This window comes from Xenopus laevis, chromosome 8S (assembly GCF_017654675.1).
Source record: "Xenopus laevis strain J_2021 chromosome 8S, Xenopus_laevis_v10.1, whole genome shotgun sequence".
NCBI classification, from domain to species: Eukaryota; Metazoa; Chordata; class Amphibia; order Anura; family Pipidae; genus Xenopus; species Xenopus laevis.
Window position 1 is genome coordinate 27,265,487 of NC_054386.1, and position 19,688 is coordinate 27,285,174.

The following is a 19,688-nucleotide window of genomic DNA, read 5'->3' on the forward strand; positions in this document are numbered from 1 at the left end:
GTGCCTGTGTTTCCTACCCCACATGCAAAAGAAGGGGTGGTACTTTGTTTCCTGTTTGTGGGCTAATCTCTGTCCCCTACACTAACAGATCCATAGGGTGGGAGGAGCCAGTGCAGAAGAATATTGTTATGCTATTGGCTCTTTACCAGTTATTAACACACTAAAAGGGATAGTTCCCCTTTAAATTAACTTTTAGTGCTGGCATTTTGCTGGGAAACAAGGGAAGGGGCAGACCGGGATGTAACTTGGCACCAGGCCCCAGAAAATATTCCCTGGAACCAACCTTTAATCAATTGCGCAACAACTAATTTCCATGTCAATTGTGAAAGGAGAGTTACAAAGGTTACAAGAGATTGGGACATATTTTAAAGTGGTGGCGTCAGGAAAATCCAGTTTTATTGCCCTTTTTTAATGAGCAGGTTTGGGTAAATTTGGGATCATTTCATGTCCCCTTCCTCCTATTCCTGGGGCTCCATCTGTGTGGATCAGCTCTACTTTTGTCTGGCTGTCTCAGGTAGGGTTGCCACCTTTTCTGGAAAAAAATATCGGCCTTCCTATATATTTATCTTTTTTTCCCTATTAATAACATTGGCATCAACCATAATTTTTACCGGCCAGGTGGCAACCCTAGTCTCAGGGTTACAATTGTTTGCAAATGAAGGGCATGGGGGGTGATCACTTTTGCACTCAGGGTTACTATTGTTTGCAAAGAATGACCATTGTATTCAGTAATGAGATTGTATCAGGGGATGCTGGGAATTGTAGTCTGTTTGCTTATATTTAGATACAGGTATGGGAGGGTCCCTGCCGATCTGGGGGCCCCGGAGTGAACAAACACTTCCAGTTAAAGATTTCCCAACCTCCCAGCAGCCATTGCAGGGTCAGGGCACCAACTCTCACTCACTGCCAGAACTCACTGCCTGCGGAACCTCGTCAACATGAAGCATCTGGGGGCCACACTGGTCTCTCTCCTGCTGCTCCTCTCTACCCCCACTGCCCTGGGGCAAAGGCAGAAAAAACCTTCTCCACCCAATCCCATAGACAAGATCGAGGCTACAGGCAACTTTATGGCAAATCGGGTAAGTGCAACTCCCAGCACATTATGAGGGCCAGGGGGTCGTTTACAGGGGTGTCTGAAAATGTCATTAGAATTAAAGAACAAATCTTCTCCGCCCGGTTCCATAGATAAGATCGAGGCTACGGGCAACTTCATGGCAAATTGGGTAAATGCAACTCCCAACACATTATGAGGGTCAGGGGGTCGTTTACAGGGGTGTCTAATAATGTCATGAGAATTGTACACGGGCATAACGGGAAAGCCTTCTGTATAGTCACCTCCCACCCATAAGTTTAAATACAAATATACAGGGAGGCATGCTGTGGGCACACTTTTACCCCTCATTGGCTCAGTTTGCAGGGAAGTGGTATCTGCTGTCAGTGGCCTCTGAATGCAACTACCTGAAGCTACACAATCACCGTGCGGAGGCCACCATCACCCAAGTCACAGCCTCCAAGAAGCCCAAAGCGGGGGACACGCTGACTGTTAGCACTTTCCGAAAGATGTAAGTCACTATGAGAGCGTCAGGGCAGGGGAGAAGCATATCAACAAGTCAATGCACCACCCCAATGGGGTTTTGATCTGCTCTGTATGAGAATGGAGGATCATCATGTTCCCTCTTTTCTTAGGGACGGGATCTGCTGGGAGATTAAACATGAGTACACAGAGAACAAGCAGAAGGGGAAATTCCTTTTGCGGGGTAAGTGATACTCAGTATAAACATGGGGCAACTTCTTAGCTTTATACTGAGCTCTGATTCTCTGAACTTCCTGCTTTTGGGCTGCTCTCTTCCCCATGGCCAGGTCCCTTTAAACTAATCTCTAGGGGTGATTCTGGTGAGAGAAAGCTGTTTAGTTAAAATCAATAGATTTCATCTTAAAACCTTAGCATTTGCAGATGATTTATTATTTGTTGTTCAGAATGCTAACAATTCACTTCCTGATATCTTTAACCTAATACATAAATTTGGCACTTTTTCAGGTTACAAAATTAACATTCTTAAAACCGAGATTTATGAACATCAATGCTACTTTATCTAGTACCCTACTGAAGAACCTGAAACTTGACTATACAAAATCACTGCTTAAATATTTGACGCTTATTTTTCCCAAAGACTTAAGAAACCTTTATGTACTAAACATTACACTAGCCATAAATAAAATATTATCTCTTTGCCATAAATGGAATAATACCCCTTTTAATTTAAAAGGAAAGATAGCTCTATTCAAGATGTTGATATTTCCCAAAATAATCTATCCATTAAAGGAGAACTAAACCCTAAAGTTAAAAAAAAATCTACCCCCCTAACCTACATAGATCCCCCTCCCTCCACCCCCCAGCTGCTACCCCGGGCAAGTGCCCCATATCACAACCCCTTTCCAACTGTCTTCTTCTATTATAAAATTAAACATGCATTTTACCTAGGGTTGGTAACTTTCTAACTGGTGGAGACCAGGCAGGGGGGCTGTGACGTTAAGGGCGGTGCTATGACGCCATCAATTATGGGGAATCCTGCCTGGTTTTCCTTATTTGGAAAACCAGGCAGGAAGTTTTGAACCTCGCAGCCCTTCAAAATACTGGGCTGTCCGGGTCAAAACCGGACTGGTGGCAACCCTAATTTTACCTCAGAGGACTGGAGAGTCCAGCATTTCAAACTGATCCACCTGGGATACGGGAAGCTTTTTTGCAAAGGTAAGGGATTGGGTCATGTCTCATTTTGCCCAAAATGTAAGCATCAGAATGTAGAACTGTTCCATTACTTTTGGAGTTGTCCCTGAATTAAGTTGGCCTTGCAAAGACTAAAATACTTCATTAGTTCAAAGTTGAAATTTTGCTTTAATTTCTCTGTTAAAATGTTGGCACTGAAGTCAACTTAATCCTTCGTTTTGTTGCTGTCATGAAAAAAACTTTTCTCTTAGGGTTAGGGCACACCTGGAGATTCGGGGAGATTTAGTCGCCCGGCTACTAATCGCCTCTTCTTTGGGGCGACCAATCACCACAAACTGCTTCCCTGTGTCCTTTAATGACAAAACGCCTGCGACAATGCTCTCATGGGCTTTGATTTCCGAAGTCGTCTGAAGTTTACTCATGAGGAAACTTCGGGCAACTTCAGAAGTCGAAGGATTGCAAGTACATTGGCGCAGGCATTTTTTCATTAAAGCCGACGGAAGACACGGGGAAGCAGTTCAGGGAGATTAGTCGTCCCAAAGGAGAGGCGATTAGTAGCCGGGCGACTAAATCTCCCGAATCTCCAGGTGTGCCCTAACCCTTATATTGGCTTTTAGAATCTCCCCCTCCATGAAAGATATTTTATCACAGATAAATCAATTATGGTGGCAAGAAGCAATATGGGCAAAAACAGCTGAATCACATTTAAACCGCAAATTTATGGATGAGTGGTCTTTTTCAAACTAATTGATCCTGGTCACAAAACTTCAAAAAAGTCTTAGAACTACTACATATCTAAATGTATTTTGGATACTTGATACTGCCATTTTTGTTGATAATTCTTTTTACATAAATATGTAAATCCACTGAATGAAGTTTGGGCTATTATTGTGTCTATACATGTTACCTATTTTCCTTTGGAATGTGTGATTTTGAGTATATATTAATTGATACTTGTTTGTATCCTTGGCATGTTATACAGCATTGTAAATTCTTTTCCGTTGTTATCTTGATGTACTCAATCTGCATAACATATTCTATTATGTTTATGGAAAACTCAATACAATTATTGACAACAGAAAAATAAGAAAGCTGTTAAAGGGGCTCCGCCTAGTGGCTATATCCAGCGAGTATAATGCAAACACTAGGGGGGGCTGTGTGTAGGCAGGTAAGTACCCCAATTATGATACCTGTGCTGCAGTAGGTTGGCACCACCGTGCAGTTAACCAGTGCATCTTGTCTTTAACAGCGCGGGGGTACGGTGGGCCCGTAGACATGGTGGTGGGAGAGACGGATTATAACAGTTACGCCATCCTGTACTACCAGAGACAGAGGAAACTGAGCATGAAACTATATGGTAAGTGGGGGGAGGGCAAATTACACTGGGAGGGGGGGGCAACACATGACTCATGCTGGGAGCCCCAAAATGGCAGCAGTTGGTTAGACCAGGAGAGAAGTTACTGGTGCAACAAACTCAGGTATTAGTGGCTAAGTACAATACACAATGATGCCTGTGCTGTTTGCTGCTTGTGGGCTGATTCCCACCCCCTCTAACAGGGTCTCTTGCCTTATCATATGTCCCAGGGCGCAGGACGGATCTGAGCAATGACATCTTCAGCCGATTCGATGAGCTGGTCGCTAAGCAGGGGATGGGTCTGGGATCCCTGTACGCCTTCCCCTCGTATGGTGAGTAACCGCCCACCCATATGAACCTGTCTACAGCTCTGTGGCAGTGTACTAGTGAGGTGCATACCTCCTAATATTTTGGAAACAGAAAGAGGGACAAAAAGTCAATTTTTTGACCACGCCCATTTTTGAGGCCACCCCCCTAATTACCATGTCCATTTTACAAAATTTGGAAGGTTATAAAAGTTTAAACACATTTCTATGGTTTTTATCAGTTATTACAGTTTTGCTAATGAAGGTGAATTGCCCTTTAAGCTTTGAGTCTTCGTTCTTATCTTATCTTAAACGGTTACTAAAGTATCTTAAGTATGTATTCTGGGCTCTCTACCAAGAGCCATTTAAATTAGAAACTTTGTAACTTTTTCTGGCTGTTCAGTGCAGCAGAATAAATAGAAACTCGGGAAATGTCAGTACAAATCCGGGACTGCAGTTTGAGCTGTCACAAACAGGACTGTCCCGCTCAAAACTGGACAGTTGGGAGGTATGTGTGTTGCACCCCAGTTATATCATTCCCATTGATTCCCATTCCATGTTGGACAATGGGCTCTATATTCTGCTGGTTCTAATCCTGATCCACTTTTAATGCTGATCCACTTCTAATCCTGATCTGATTCTAATCCTAATTCACTTCTTGTCTCCATTCAGGTTTCTGTGAGTCGGCGGATGAGTTCCATATCCTTGATGGTAAGATTCACACTGTCTCTGTTTCCCGGCACCTTTGATATCATCCCTCCCCCAGCAGTCTTGGGGTCTCTTTACTCTATAGCAACCCCCCCCCCAATCTAATAATATATCTGATTGTTTCCTACTGTCCTTTTCACATTGCAGAGGTGCCCGAATGACCCACTGCTCAGTCTGGAGGGGGACGTCATGCACCCACCTGCCTAGGGCACTGCCCGGCACACTCACCTGCACCGACAGTCATCCTGCAATGTATGTCCTGTATCCATTAATAAAGTATACTCTGTATAGGAGCACGTAGTCTCTCTGTAAATGTGTGTGTGTTTATAGGGAGGTGCCATGCCGCTTGCCAAGGCATAGGCTTCAATAGAAAATATCCCCCCATTTCTGAGCACTAAGGGTGCTGTTCTGCTACTTTCTATGCACTAGAACAATATAAAGTTGTTGCCACGTTCTTTAAATGCAGTCACCTGCCCAAACAGGTTTTTATTGGGATTAGTTGATGCTCACTGCAGCCTACACTTTTCTGCTCAGCCCTGCAGCACAAATCCAAATGCCACCAGCAAGTCAGAATGTAGAGATTTGTGTGTGGGGGCCTTTGTTTTGCCCCTGATTCTTCCTGTGCGCCACAGAGGGTATGGGCACAAGGGGCTTTCATGTGACATTTTTGGGTGGGACATGTAGTGTAGCACTGGGAATCAGACAGTAACTTTGGTGTCTCAGCACAGACCCAGGATCCTTCCACAGTGACAATCTACCCCCACAGCAATAAAAAGTCTACACTCTCTGCATGGGAGGCACGTTTGCATTTTGGCAATAACATTGGGGGTCAATGAGTTTACGCACGGCCCCCCTCTCTTTCTGGGGGCTGCTGCTCCCCTTGATATAATCTCAGATGGAATGTTCCTTATGCAACACTGAATGGCAGATTGTGCAGCACTTTCCCTACTGGGGCCCCATAAAGGCCCGGCCTGTACAACCTGCACCCATTGGGGGCACTTCAGCCACTGGGGGGGCACTTAGTGCTCTCCTACCATGAGCTCTTTGGGAAGCTGCACAATGTAAATGACCATCCTTAATACTTCACATCTAGGGAATGCCACACTTATTTCATAGGAATATATATAATACAGTATGTACATTATCATAGAAATATATATACAGCATGTCAAGTATCATAGAAATATATATATATAATACAGTATGTACAGTATAATAAGAATATATATAATACAGTATGTACAGTATCATAGGAATATATATATATATATATATATATATATATATATATATATATATATATATATATATATATATATATATATATATATATATTACAGCATGTACAGTCTGTGAGGTAAGTGCCAGGTTACAAGATCCATGTTACACCCCCCCGTCTAACATGCTACTGGCAAACTGTATCCACAATATCAACTGCCTCCATTCCCGCCACCTGCCGCCCATAACTCTCATGCCAGCTCTACAGCCGGGATGCATCCCAACAGGACTTAATTCAGTGTCACCCCCAACCTCAAAATCACAAGTCTCTCACCCAGTTCCGGCTCTTGTTATAAGCGAGTGGGGTCTCCTTTCCTGAATCTTCCCATGTGCTTCCCACAGACCTACAGTAACCTGATCCAACTGTCCCAAGAACTGCTGAGCTGTCACTTCCCAGTAATATCTCCCCTCTTGGCCTGTCATCCGGGGCAAATCTGTACATTCACCATAAACCTGCAACATGGACATTATACAGTCAGCCAATCCTAATCTAATATTCTTATCATTTGCAGTACGGGGTACATTATAACATAATACACAAGTGAAACTAAGAGTTCCCTGTATAACTCAGCCTGCAGCCTTGTGCCTTTATATGGTCATAGAACCCCTTAGTGACTTCTAATATTCTTATCATTTACAGTAGGGGGTACATTATCCCTTATATTACATGAGTGATACTCAGAGTTCCCTGTATAACTCAGCCTGCAGCCTTGTGCCTTTATATGGTCCCAGAACCCCTTAGTGACTCCTAATATCCTTATCATTTACAGTATGGAGGTACATTATTCTCAATTTAATGACCAGTAGGGGTTACATTACCCCATATATAACTGTATATAGAGTGTAAATTCTGACGGTACATTCAGATAATATGTGTATAATACTGGATAGCACCAGACACCTCCAGTCAAGGCTTTCTCACCCCCGGGGGAAGCTATAAGGAGATTACAGGTAGGAATGCAGTACATGCAGGTGCCAAGAGTACAACTGCAGTTGATATAAGAAGCCAGAGGCAGAGTCACAGCAGGATCCGCTGGGATTAGTTCGGATCATGGCGTCCCACTGGGCCGGAGCCGAGGGATAGAACCTAAAATCGGATAAACGTGGAAAGTTATTTTTACTGACCCAGGGGATAAGGGAGGCCGGTGTTTTGGTGCTGGGGGTTGGTACCACAAAGAAGGTGACCCCCCCAGGCTGAGGACCTCACTGGATCCCCTGCGGTGCCTGTTGTCTGAACAGAACCTTCCAGCAATTTCCTCCTCAGTCGGGTGCTGCTCCCGTGGGTTTGTTTCCCAAATAAAAAGGCCCAGCAGGGGGGCAGGAATGTGCTGGCACCATCAAAACCCTCTAATTCCAAACTAATAAACAGCTAGGGATCAGGGAGGCAGAAAAGCCCAGCCCGGAGGCACATTCTGGGACATGGGGGGTTGGAGGAGATTCAACCCAAAAACTGCCATGCAGGCGCAGTTCTGCCCAATACCACCCTAGGTACCAAGCACTGGCATTCAACTGGGTACATAGTTCATAGAGCAAAGCCAAGCAGAAGTGAGTCCTGAAGCCAGAACCTGAACAGAAACGAGTGTAGAAACTCCCACCGAGTGCAGAGCTAGCAGGGAGCTTGCCCAACCAGGTGGGTTGCCACCTTTTCTAGAAAAAAATACAGGCCTTCCTATATATTTATCTTTTTTCCCTATTAATAACATTGGCATAAACCATCATTTTCACTGGCCAGGCCGGTAAAATACCAGCCAGGTGGCAACCCTAACAGCAGGGAGTAGGCCCGGACTGGTAATCTGTGGGTTCTGGCAAATGCCAGGGGGGCTGCTGTAAGGTGCCATAGAAAGTCAGTATTTAGTGGGCTGTTTGGGCCTCTGTGTGGGCTCATTGGGCATCTGTGTACCTGAAATGCCAGGGCCTATTTTGATTCTCAGTCCAGACCTGCCAGGGAGTGTTGGGCAATCTCAAGTAAGTCATGGATTGTCTGAAATTAAAGGGACAGTAAACCCTCCCACCCACAAGTTCCCAAAACCTACTCCACTGAGCTGGGAGGGGGCCGAGGGGCAGGTTACTTCCCTTTAATCCCCCTTGGCCTGCTCATCCCGTTTCAGAAATGGACACATATAAAGCCCACATGCCAACGTGACTTGGTTCTGGAACACAGCCTTGCGTTAGCTGCTCAGGTCTCGCAGTGCATGCTGGGAGCTGTAGTTGTGTAGTAATGTGGCACCCATACAGGCCCTGGGTCCCCTCTATAAGTAATATGGGGGGCACTGCTGTATATTTCCCAAGTGGATACAGTGGGCCCACCAGCTTAAAACCACTCCATGAGGCCCCTACACATTTAATATTAGGCAGAGTGAGGGCCAAGCAAAGTAGATACCTGTGTACCCCCTGCATGGAGGCAATTGATTTCACTCCCCCCATGATTTAATATCCCAGGGCTGTGCCCCCAGAATGCAGTTTGAAGCCCCCTGATGCAGTCAGTGAGTTTCTCAGTTGCACTTGCCCTTATATGTTAACAACATTAACAACCCTTCTGTCTCTAAACTTCTTTTACTAACCTCCTCCCTAGGCTTATCTTTGTGCTCAGACTCCCCCTCTCACTCCAGTGGTAACACTCTGAATCTCATATTTACCAGACTCTGTTCAATCACCAATTTTACTAAAGGTGGCCATACACGGGCCGATAAAAGCTGCCGACAGACCAAGTATGGTGCTGTGTATGGTGCCCCCCGACGGGCTTCCCCGATCGAGGTCTGGCCGAAAGTCGGCGACCCCCGTTTCCCATGCGTTTCGATCCGATCGTTGGGCCCTAGGGCCCACGATCGGATCAGCCCCGATATTGCCCACCTCAAGGTGGGCAAATCAGAGAGAGATCTGCTCGTTTGGCGACATCTCCAAACGAGCGGATCTCTCCATGTATGGCCAACTTTACTCACCATTTCCCCTCTCTGATCACAATATGCTCACTTTTCAACTCTCACTCACTCCCTCCTCACCCCCTGCTATTCCCCAAACATGTACTTACCGTGACTTGCAAGCTGTAGAGATGTCACATCTCTCTTCTTCCTTTGACTCTCTTCACTCTAATATCTCAGCCATTCCTTGTCCTAATGTGGCTACCTCTGTCTACTTGAGTACTCTAACCACTGCCCTCAATGAGCTTGCTCCTATAAAAACTAAACGTGCTAGACCCAAACCACTTCAACCTTGGCATACTGTTCATACAAAAGCGCTTCAAAGACATTCACGTGCACTTGAGCGTCGCTGGCACAAATCCCTATCAGAATCAGACTTTTGGAGCTACAAATCTGCCCTGTGCTCCTATAACACCAGCCTCTTCCAAGCCAAACAAACCTACTTTACTTCACTCATTAGCTCCCTTTCTAAAAAAACAGCACAACTTTTCTCCACCTTTAACACTTTCCTTTCCCCTTCTCCACACCCTCCATGCACATCTGTCTCTGCTCAAAATATTGCTGAGCACTTCAAAAACAAAATTGACACTATCAGAAGGGACATTACACTACTCAACCCCCCTAGACTTCCACCATCCTCCCTCCACACTCCCCAGTTTCTCTTGTGCTCCTTCACCCCTGTCACTGATGAGGAAGTCTCAAAGCTTTTGGCCTCTTCTCACCTTACCACCTGCCCGCTTGATCCAATTCCCTCAAAACTTCTCTGCAATACCAATCCTTGTCTAATCAAAGCCTTAACTCACCTATTTAATCTTTCGCTCTCAACTGGACTGTTTCCTTCTCAATTAAAACATGCTCTTGTCACCCCCATTCTGAAAAAACCCTCTCTTGATCCCTCCAATCTTGACAACCTCTGACCTATCTCTCTGCTACCTTTCATCTCTAAACTACTTGAGCGCCTAGTCTACAACCGACTAACCTCATTCCTCTCTGACAATAACCTGCTGGACTCCCTACAACCTGGTTTTAAGCCACAACACTCCACGGAAACTGCCCTGACTCGACTAACTAATGACCTTTTAACAGCTAAAGCCAACAATCATTTCTCACTACTAATACTGCTTGATTTCCTAACTCGCGACTCCTCCTGCCTGTCCGCTATCTCTACCTGGATGTCACAACGCTACCTTAAATTAAACCTCTCTAAAACTGAAATGGTTCTCTTTCCTCCAACTAACACCAGTAACATCCCCGAAGTATCCATCAGAGCAAACAATTCCACTATCACCCCCTCTCCCCAGGCCCGGTGCCTTGGGGTTATCCTAGATTCTGCCCTGTCATTCACTCCTTATATCCAGTCACTTATTAAATCATGTCACTTCCACCTAAGGAACATTTCCAAAATATGATCATTTATCACCCAAGATGCTGCCAAAATTCTTATCCACTCTCTCGTCATATCATGTCTAGACTACTGTAACTCTTTTATAATTGGCCTTCCCCTCCAGAGACTGTCACCTCTCCAGTCAATAATGAACACTGCTGCGAGGCTCATATACCTCAGCAACCGCTCCTCCTCTGTCACGCCATTCTGTCAATCCCTGCACTGGCTTCTGCTACCTTTCTGAATCAAATTCAAATTAATGACCCTGACATTCAAAGCACTTCATAACTCTGCCCCACTCTACATCTCTGAACTCATCTCTAAATACTCACCCAACCGCTTACTACGCTCCTCTACTGACCTGCTACTCAACCCTTCTCTCATTACCTCCTCACATGCTCGCATTCAAGACTTTGCAAGGGCTGCACCCCTCCTCTGGAACTCTCTCCCACAGTTTGTCCGACTTTCTCCCAACCTTTCTGCTTTCAAGAAATCTCTGAAAACGCACTTCTTTCGAGAAGCCTACCCTCACTCTGCTTAACTACCAAACGCAACACCACATACAGTACCACATTTCTCATCCACTTAATTCGATCTTGCCCACTCCCACACCTTGTGTATTACTCCCTTCCCTTTAGAGTGTATGCTCTTTTGCATAGGGCCTTACTCACCTTTTGTACCGGTATTGATTGTGATGTATGTAACTCCATATGTTCTATGTATAGAATTCATGTGATTTAGTTGTTTAATCACATTTACTTTACAGTGCTACGCAATATGTTGGCGCTATATAAATACATGTTAATAATAATAATCCCTGTCCCCCAATCTGCGTCCTCCCCAAAATGTGTTTCTCAAATGGACTTACCCCCCCAGCACATTCCATCACATTCTCTGTCCCAGCAGCCAAGCCAGGAGGGGGCCTGGGAGTTGCTGGGACTTGCTCAAACCCCCCCTGCAGGGTCACATGATGCTTCCCATTGTGTATAAAGGAGACATGAGGGGCTCTGGCTCCCAAACAGCAATTGTAGCAGCAGCAGCAGAGTGCGAGGTCCCAGCAAATCATGATGAGGATTTTGCTTGCTCTGAGCTTGGGGGTTGCTTGCTGCAGTTTGTGGGTCGGGGCAGAGGTGCCGCTGCAGCCTGATTTCCAGAATGAAAAGGTAAGAGACACACCCCCTGGGATACTGTGCCTGGCAATCCTAGCTGCTGCACAACTACAACTCCCAGCATGCTTAGATAGACAGCAGCAAATACAGCTTTATGCCACACCTCTCCAATTCCCAGGACAGGAGCCTCTGCTTGGGAGCTATATATTGTCTAGCCAAGTGCACCTTCATGCAATAGATGAGTCGTTGGACTACCACGGGATTATGGGAGCTGTAGTCCAGAAGGAGCTGGAGGGCTCACAGTCACTAGTTGCATCGCTAATGAATTCCTCTCTCTGCCTCTAGGTCTTAGGCAAGTGGTATGGCATCGGCCTGGCCTCCAACTCCAACTGGTTCAAGGACAGGAAGAGCCACATGAAGATGTGCACCACCATCATCACTCCCACCACCGATGGGAACATGGACGTCACAGCCACTTATCCCAAGTGAGTCCAATAGCATGAGCTGCATCACTAACAACCTGGCCAATCACAGGCAGGGAATTAATATGGCACCTCCTCGGCTCCTCCCATATGTATAGATACAAATATAAAGAGAAGGGAAGTTCTGGGCGCACAATAAGCTATACCCTCATACTGTACTGTCTAAGGGAATCAATATGGAACCTCCCTCCTCCCATATATATAAATTTCAAATATAAAAGTGAAGGAATGATCTGGGCACACAACACACAATAAGCTATACCCTCATACTGTACTGTCTAAGGGAATCAATATGGCACCTCCTCCCATATGTATAAATACAAATATACAGAGAAGGAATGTTCTGGGCACACAATAAGCTATACCCTCATACTGTACTGTCTAAGGGAATCAATATGGCACCTCCTCCCATATGTATAAATACAAATATACAGAGAAGGAATGCTCTGGGCACACAATAAACTATACCCTCATACTGTACTGTCTAAGGCAGGGATCCCCAACCTTTAGAATCCATGAGCAACATTCAGAAGTAAAATGAGTTGAGGAGCAACACATGCATGAAAAATGTTCTTGGGGTGCCAAACAAGTGCTGTGATTGGCCATTTAGTAGCCCCTTTGTGGATTGTCAACCTACATTGAGGCTCTGTTTGGCAGTGCACCTGGTTTTTAAGCAGCCAAAACTTGTCTCCAAGCCTGGAATTCAAAAATAAATAAGCACCTGCTTTGAGGCCATTGGGAGCAACATCCAAGGGGTTGGAGAGCAACATGTTGCTCACGAGCTAGTGGTTGGGGATCACTGGTCTAAGGGAATCAATATGGCACCTCCTCCCATATGTATAAATACAAATATACAGAGAAGGAATGTTCTGGGCACACAATAAGCTATACCCTCATACTGTACTGTCTAAGGGAAAGAATATGGCACCTCCCTCCTTCCATATGTATAAATACAAATATACAGAGAAGGAATGCTCTGGGCACACAATAAACTATACCCTCATACTGTACTGTCTAAGGGAATCAATATGGCACCTCCTCCCATATGTATAAATACAAACATACACAGAAGGAATGTTCTGGGCACATAATAACCTACTCCATGTACTTGGCAGGATGGATCGCTGTGAGACAAAGTCCATGACTTATTTTAAGACGGAGCAGCCGGGCCGTTTCCGCGCTAAAAGCCCCCGTAAGTCTGATGAGTGAAACTGAATTTTATCTTATGAGTTGACCCAGTTAAACATTCCCGGGCAGGATGTCTTGGGGTGACCCATACTCAGTGTTAGTGCAGGTGTCTATAAGTGTGTTGTTCTCCTCCCACAGGCTACGGCAGTGAACATGACATGCGGGTAGTGGAGACCAACTATGATGAATACATTCTAATGTACACAGTGAAGACCAAGGGATCAGAAACCAACCAAATTGTCTCTCTCTTTGGTAAATTTTCCTTTCCTTTTTGGCTGTTTGGCCCAAAAAAGAAACTGAAGCAGAGAGTTATGGGTAAGGGCGGCATTGCCATACAGAGTAACTGCTACACTATTCTGTGTTCAGAAATCAAATATTAGCTGTATGGCATATATGGTGCTGTTGGGATAGCATGTAGCCCAGAAATTATAAAATTATATTGAAAATTGTAGTTTAGCAACATTGGGCTGAGCCAAGTTTCAGAATCAGCAAACTCACTGACGTATTCCTTATGGCTTCAGGCAGAGACAAGGATGTGAGGCCAGAACTGCTGGATAAGTTCCAGAGCTTCGCTAAGACTCAAGGACTCACTGATGATAATATTCTCCTTCTGCCCCACACGGGTAAGTGACACTGTACAGATAACCCCTTTGTGCAAGTGCTGCTGCAAAGATTATGCACAATATCATCTACAGTTTGGGGTACATTATCCTTTATAATACATGAGTCATACTCAGAATTCCCTGTATAACTCAGTCTGCAGCCTTGTGTCTTTATATGGTCACAGAACAAACCCTCAGTGACTTCTAATATCCTTATCATTTACAGTAGGATGTACATTATCCCTTATAATACATGAGTGATACTCAGTGTTCCCTGTATAACTCAGCCTGTAGCCTTGTGCCTTTATATGGTCACAGAACCCCTCAGTGACTTCTAATATCCTTATCATTTACAGTAGGGGGTACATTATCCCTTGCAATACACGAGTGATACTCAGAGTTCCCTGTATAACTCAGCCTGCGGCCTTGTGCCTTTATATGGTCGCAGAACCCCTCAGTGACTACTGATATCCTTATCATGTACAGTAGGAGGTATATTATCCCTTATAGTTATAATAAAAAAGTGGTTCTCCCTGCAGCCTTGTGCTTACATTCCCTGTATTACTATTTACCCACAGATCAGTGCATGACAGAAGCTTAGAGGCTGGGGGTAAGTACATGGATGAGCCAATATAATATATGGATATAATGGATATGGAATAAAAGATTTGCACAACTTCCTTATTCTACAGACAAGTTGTATTTACATATTGTGATTTCCCCACTGTGTTTCAGCTGTACATATATATATATACAAACTGTATACATTTTTACTCACTTGGATACCCTATGGTTTTTTCAGCATACCTAAAGTTGCAGGTTCCCCTTTAAATAATAACATGAAAGTATGACATTATTAAACGAGATCTACATCCACAGTGCATTCTAATACTAGACTAAGGTCTGAGTTATTCAAACAACCAAAAGTCTCTGCTTAGCAATAGACCTCTCAGACATACTGGACTAATTAGCAGACAGAAATAATTATACAATAAATCTTTTCTTATTGTTCTTTTTTTTTTCTTCCCTGCAGATTTCACACGTGTCGTGTCATATGTGCCCCCCCATGTACCCCAATGGGTTTAGAAAATGCTTGTGGATATGAATCAATAAATGTTTGTATTAATCACTCAGACTGTTTATTTCTTTCATTTCTGGGTTATTTTGTGTACAGGCCCCCTTAGCGCATAACAATGTTACAGATATATAGAAACATTGAGGTAACAGTCACCCTGCTATAGTTCCAGGGGTACCCAGGGCACAAATAAGCACTCACCCCAAATCTCCCCCTTATTAGCTTTCGGGCTAGGCCCCCTTAGCTCATAAAAGGTTACAGATATTTAGAAACATTGGGGTAACAGTCACCCTGCTATAGTTCCAGGGGTACCCAGGGCACAAATAAGCACTCACCCCAAATCTCCCCCTAACTGGCCTTCAGTGTACCCCCACTGTATCCCCAGATTCATCTCATTCTGTGGAGGTGCTGCAAAACTGCCAGTTAACATTAACCCTGCGAGACTGGGTGCAGGTGCAGACAATGGGTGGCATTGCGTTACAGGGGTAGGGTGCCGGATCCTGGGTGTAGGAGGAAGAGAGATAAGGGAAATTGAGGATAAGTGTGAGGATAAATAAGGACAAGCTGTACCTCTCACGTCACCTGAGATCTAAATCTGCAGATCTGAGGTTTATCTCCCCTTTATCCCTGATAACAGAGTTGGAAGTAGAACAGTGGTTTAATATGTCAGATTAAATAGGGAGCAGTGGGGGCAGCATCGTCGGGTTATAAAGGCACAGGTCTGTCTCCAGTGGCACCAACCGACAGTCCAGCCAATTAGAAGCAGACGATGCTGCCAACTGTGAGACTTGTGCTCCTCTCCCTCGTCTTCATCAGCCAGATGCACGCAGCCGACATCCCGGTCGATCCTGACTTTACTGTTGACAAGGTAAGAGGGAGTTTATATGGGGGGTAGAGATTGCATTGGCTGGGGAATGTCTCTTATCGATGAACTACAAATCCCAGCATCCTTATACACATACATGTCTCCAGTACCATCTGGCCTCTCCCCATGTTAGTAGGGCTGTGTTACTCCCTGCTTGTGGGCTGAGTCCCACCCACCACTCATCTAAGAATGATATTCTGTAATTATTCTCATTATTCTTCTCTGCTTTACCAGCTGCTGGGGGAATGGACTGGTGTGGCGGCTGCGTCCAACTCCCCCATGTTTATGAAAAAGAAGGAACAAATGAAGACGGAGCCGGTTACAAAGTACTGGATGGATGGAGCCAACCTGATCAGCAGCACCGCCTTCAGGACGTGAGGCAAACAGATCGGTTCTGTGGCCAGCCAGGGGTTAAGAGGCAGGGAAATCAGTGGGGTGACACATCTGCAGTCAGGGTGCCACCAGAAACTTCAGGGACCCATACATGTCATTTAGGGGCCCAGTGATCTTGCTGTGGGGCCTAATAACTTTTCAGTAGTTGTTCATATAAATATGGAAAAGAATGTGCTGATAAGTCATTAGAATAGTTCCTTTACACTTAGGTGCACAGGGAGTTAAATACCCACCCCCCTCTATGCAGGGCCTTGGCTGCTTCAGTACTCCCTGCTGCAATTAGTGTACCCCAGGGTGGCCGGGGGGAGTTCTGACTAATTTCCCTGCTCTGTATTACAGATCCAAAGGCTGCAAGACAAGGAAAGTTATCCTCAAAGAGGCTGAGAAAGGGCGCTACACATACACGGGTAAGTGCCCCAGGGAAGATGGGCAGAACCAAGACTACCCCACCAGAGGCAGGTGAAAAAAGGGTAAGGCTGTCTATACTGGAGAAAGGTGGGGGTTATGCCACCTAATACCAGTCTCACCAGCATGGTCTGCCACCAAGCAGGGCAACTATCAGCTCTGAGACTGGATTATGATTGGCAAACAGATGGAGGTGGGGTGGGGGTATTGGTCCAGTTGAATCAAATTGCCCCAACAATTTTAATTATGGCTATCAGCATTTATACCCCATCCATTCCCAAGGTGAGGCAAATTCTACATATTTAATCCAGGGCATGAGGTTGCGTCTATTTCAGACACTGATTTCTGCTTTATTTATACAGGGAAGGGGGAGTCACGTATGAGCATCATTAGGATCACCCCCACCCTCTGCCTGGAACATACCATCACCACCATGCCCAATGGAAACATCTACTTCAACCTGAAGCTTTATAGTAAGTACCCCTGCTTCACTTACTGCCTTCCCATCCTTCTACTTCTTAAGATGGCCATAAATGTTGAGATTTTTAAAAGATCTGATCCTCATCGTGAGACCACGATTTGCTCAGAACGATCGTACGAATTGACCATCAACTAAAAAGACCAATTTGCCAGGAAAACAAAGGGGAGTTGCCTGCTTGGCCCTGCAAACATAGATAGATTGCACTGGGGCCGACAAAGATTTTTTGACCTGGCCGATCAATTTCCTGACAGATGTCGGCCGAAAAATCGTAAGATGTACGATCGTTCGAATCCCACTAACCGCACGATAATTTCGAAGGATTGGTCGGACTTCCCTAAAATCGGTCGTTCTGCAAGAAGAATCGTTGCGTCTATGGGGAGCTTTACTGTAAGCTGCCATGACACTTCTAGTCCCAACGACTCAGTGAGTCACAGACTCAATGTCCCTCCCCCTGTCAGCTGCCATTCATTTTAACCCCACCCACTGCTTAAAATAAACCAATAAAAGAGGCTAATATTATTGGGGCCCCTAACCCCACTCCTTTTTCCCTAGAGAAAGGGGCAGAGCCACCTAAGGAAATGGAAAAGTTTACCGAGTACGCCCTAAGCCTGGGCCTGAAAAAAGAGAATGTCGTGTTTTTTGAAAAAGGAGGTGAGTGCCTGTGATTCGTTAAATTGGGAGAGGCTGGGGATTGGTTAAAGGTGGGAGAGGCCAGGGATTGGCTAAAGTGGGAGAGGCCAGTGATTGGTTAAAGGTGGGAGAGGCCAGGGATTGTTTAAAGTTGGGAGAGGCCGGGGATTGGTTAAAGGTGGGACAGGTCAGGGATTGGTTAAAATGGGAGAGGCCAGGGATTAGTTAAACTGGAAGAGGGCCAGTCTCATTTCTGTTTTCTATCTATTTGCAGAAAAATGCCCCTCCAATTAAACTCAGGTAAGTGAATGATCATTAGGGTGTGAAAGCTCAGGAATCAGCGCATATCTTGGCCCTGCACTCACATGTACCCCCTTCCCCACTGTCTCATAGCCCAGTATGATTCTAGATATTCAGCCAAAGTAGTTGTAAGAATAGGTCAATGCAGATAAATACTGCAAATTAAGGGTGCTTTTATTGATACACTACATGTTTCCAGCAACAGCTCCTTTTCAAGTGTGTCTACACAGCTCAGGTACCTATGTGTGTTTTTAAGTTGGGGGATAAATATTGACTTACAGGCCAAGGTTGGGTTTATTGACCCGGGTCCCACTGCCATGTGGCACTTCTGATGCTGAGTGTTGCTCTTTTTACAGGAACAAATGGGCCACGGGGCCCCATCCCTGCGCACAACTTCTCCTGCTTCTGAGCCGCCATCTATCTTTTCTCACTTCTCCCCCCCCCAAACTCCCAATGAAATAAACCGACCTGACATTGCACCGTCTCTTGTGTTTCTCACCGACCTGCACAGACACAGCACTGGGTTAGTAGTACATACAGGGAACTGCCTCCTGCCCTGTGCAAATCCCCCAGTGCTTTAGTGTCTTTCATGTATTCACAGAGTGTCTCAAACAACAATTACAGGAGACCTATACTTAATTTGTACAAAGGATTATTCTAAAGTGCAGGGGGCACATACAATATACAGAGAAGGAATGTTCTGGGCACACAATAAGCTATACCCTCATACTGTACTGTCTAAGGCAGGGGTGTCCAAACTTCCAAACTTTTGGCTCTCTGGGCCACATTGGAAAAAGAAAAATTCTCTGGTGCCACACATGAAATACACAAACACGTTTGATTTGTAAAAGTAAAGGAAATACACAGAAAAGAACTACATTGCCAGTTGGATAACCAGATGGAGCTATACACTGGAATATGGGACACCTGGATATTAAATAGACTTATTATTATTAACTGGGCAATGGGCAGAGTCCCCCCTCCTCCTATAGCCTTTGCGACATGACGTTTCCTCGGGAACCGAGCGTTTCAAACTGGGCTGCATTCATATGCATCCTGGGCTGCATGTGGCCCTCGGGCCACAGTTTGGACACCACTGGTCTAAGGGAATCAATATGGCACCTCCCTCCTCCCATATGTATAAATACAAATATACAGAGAAGGAATGTTCTGGGCACACAATAAGTTATACCCTCATACTGTACTGTCTATGGGAATCAATATGGCACCTTCCTCCTCCCATATGTATCAATACAAATATACAGAGAAGGAATGTTCTGGGCACACAGATATACCCTCATACTGTACTGTCTAATTCTAAGGGAATCAATATGGCAGCTCCAGTAGAAATATTGCACATTTAGTGGAGTGGAATGTGTGGGGGAGAGTTGCACTAAGAACCGTGTGTCTGTTATTTGGACCTCCCGGACCCTTTAACCTCTGTGTTTATTCTCATTAAATGATCAACCCAAGTGAAGCCAGACAG

General features: G+C 45.1%; 3 protein-coding genes across 4 annotated transcripts; all 3 read left to right on the forward strand.

The window, feature by feature from the left end:
* The first annotated feature begins 383 nt into the window (after positions 1–383).
* c8g.S (complement component 8, gamma polypeptide S homeolog) lies at positions 384–5,385 on the forward strand. Its single transcript, XM_018232516.2, has 7 exons — positions 384–1,079; positions 1,411–1,562; positions 1,687–1,757; positions 3,975–4,082; positions 4,310–4,411; positions 5,057–5,095; positions 5,240–5,385. Exons 1-7 carry the CDS (start codon positions 939–941, stop codon positions 5,251–5,253), a joined length of 627 nt encoding a protein of 208 aa, XP_018088005.1. The 5' UTR covers positions 384–938; the 3' UTR covers positions 5,254–5,385.
* Positions 5,386–11,702: 6,317 nt separating this feature from the next.
* On the forward strand, positions 11,703–15,186 carry ptgds.S (prostaglandin D2 synthase S homeolog). The gene is made up of 7 exons (NM_001092825.1): positions 11,703–11,835; positions 12,127–12,266; positions 13,379–13,455; positions 13,590–13,703; positions 13,973–14,074; positions 14,632–14,663; positions 15,087–15,186. The coding sequence occupies exons 1-6, from the start codon at positions 11,737–11,739 to the stop codon at positions 14,652–14,654; spliced, it is 555 nt and encodes a 184-aa protein (NP_001086294.1). The 5' UTR covers positions 11,703–11,736; the 3' UTR covers positions 14,655–14,663; positions 15,087–15,186.
* A 179-nt stretch (positions 15,187–15,365) lies between these two features.
* On the forward strand, positions 15,366–18,679 carry obp.S (olfactory binding protein S homeolog). 2 transcript variants are annotated; one of them, NM_001161396.1, is given in 7 exon segments: positions 15,865–15,996; positions 16,228–16,367; positions 16,726–16,793; positions 17,154–17,264; positions 17,825–17,923; positions 18,177–18,202; positions 18,559–18,679. In NM_001161396.1, coding segments are annotated over 6 exon segments (537 nt in total). In that variant the 5' UTR covers positions 15,865–15,897; the 3' UTR covers positions 18,197–18,202; positions 18,559–18,679.
* Positions 18,680–19,688: the final 1,009 nt, after the last annotated feature.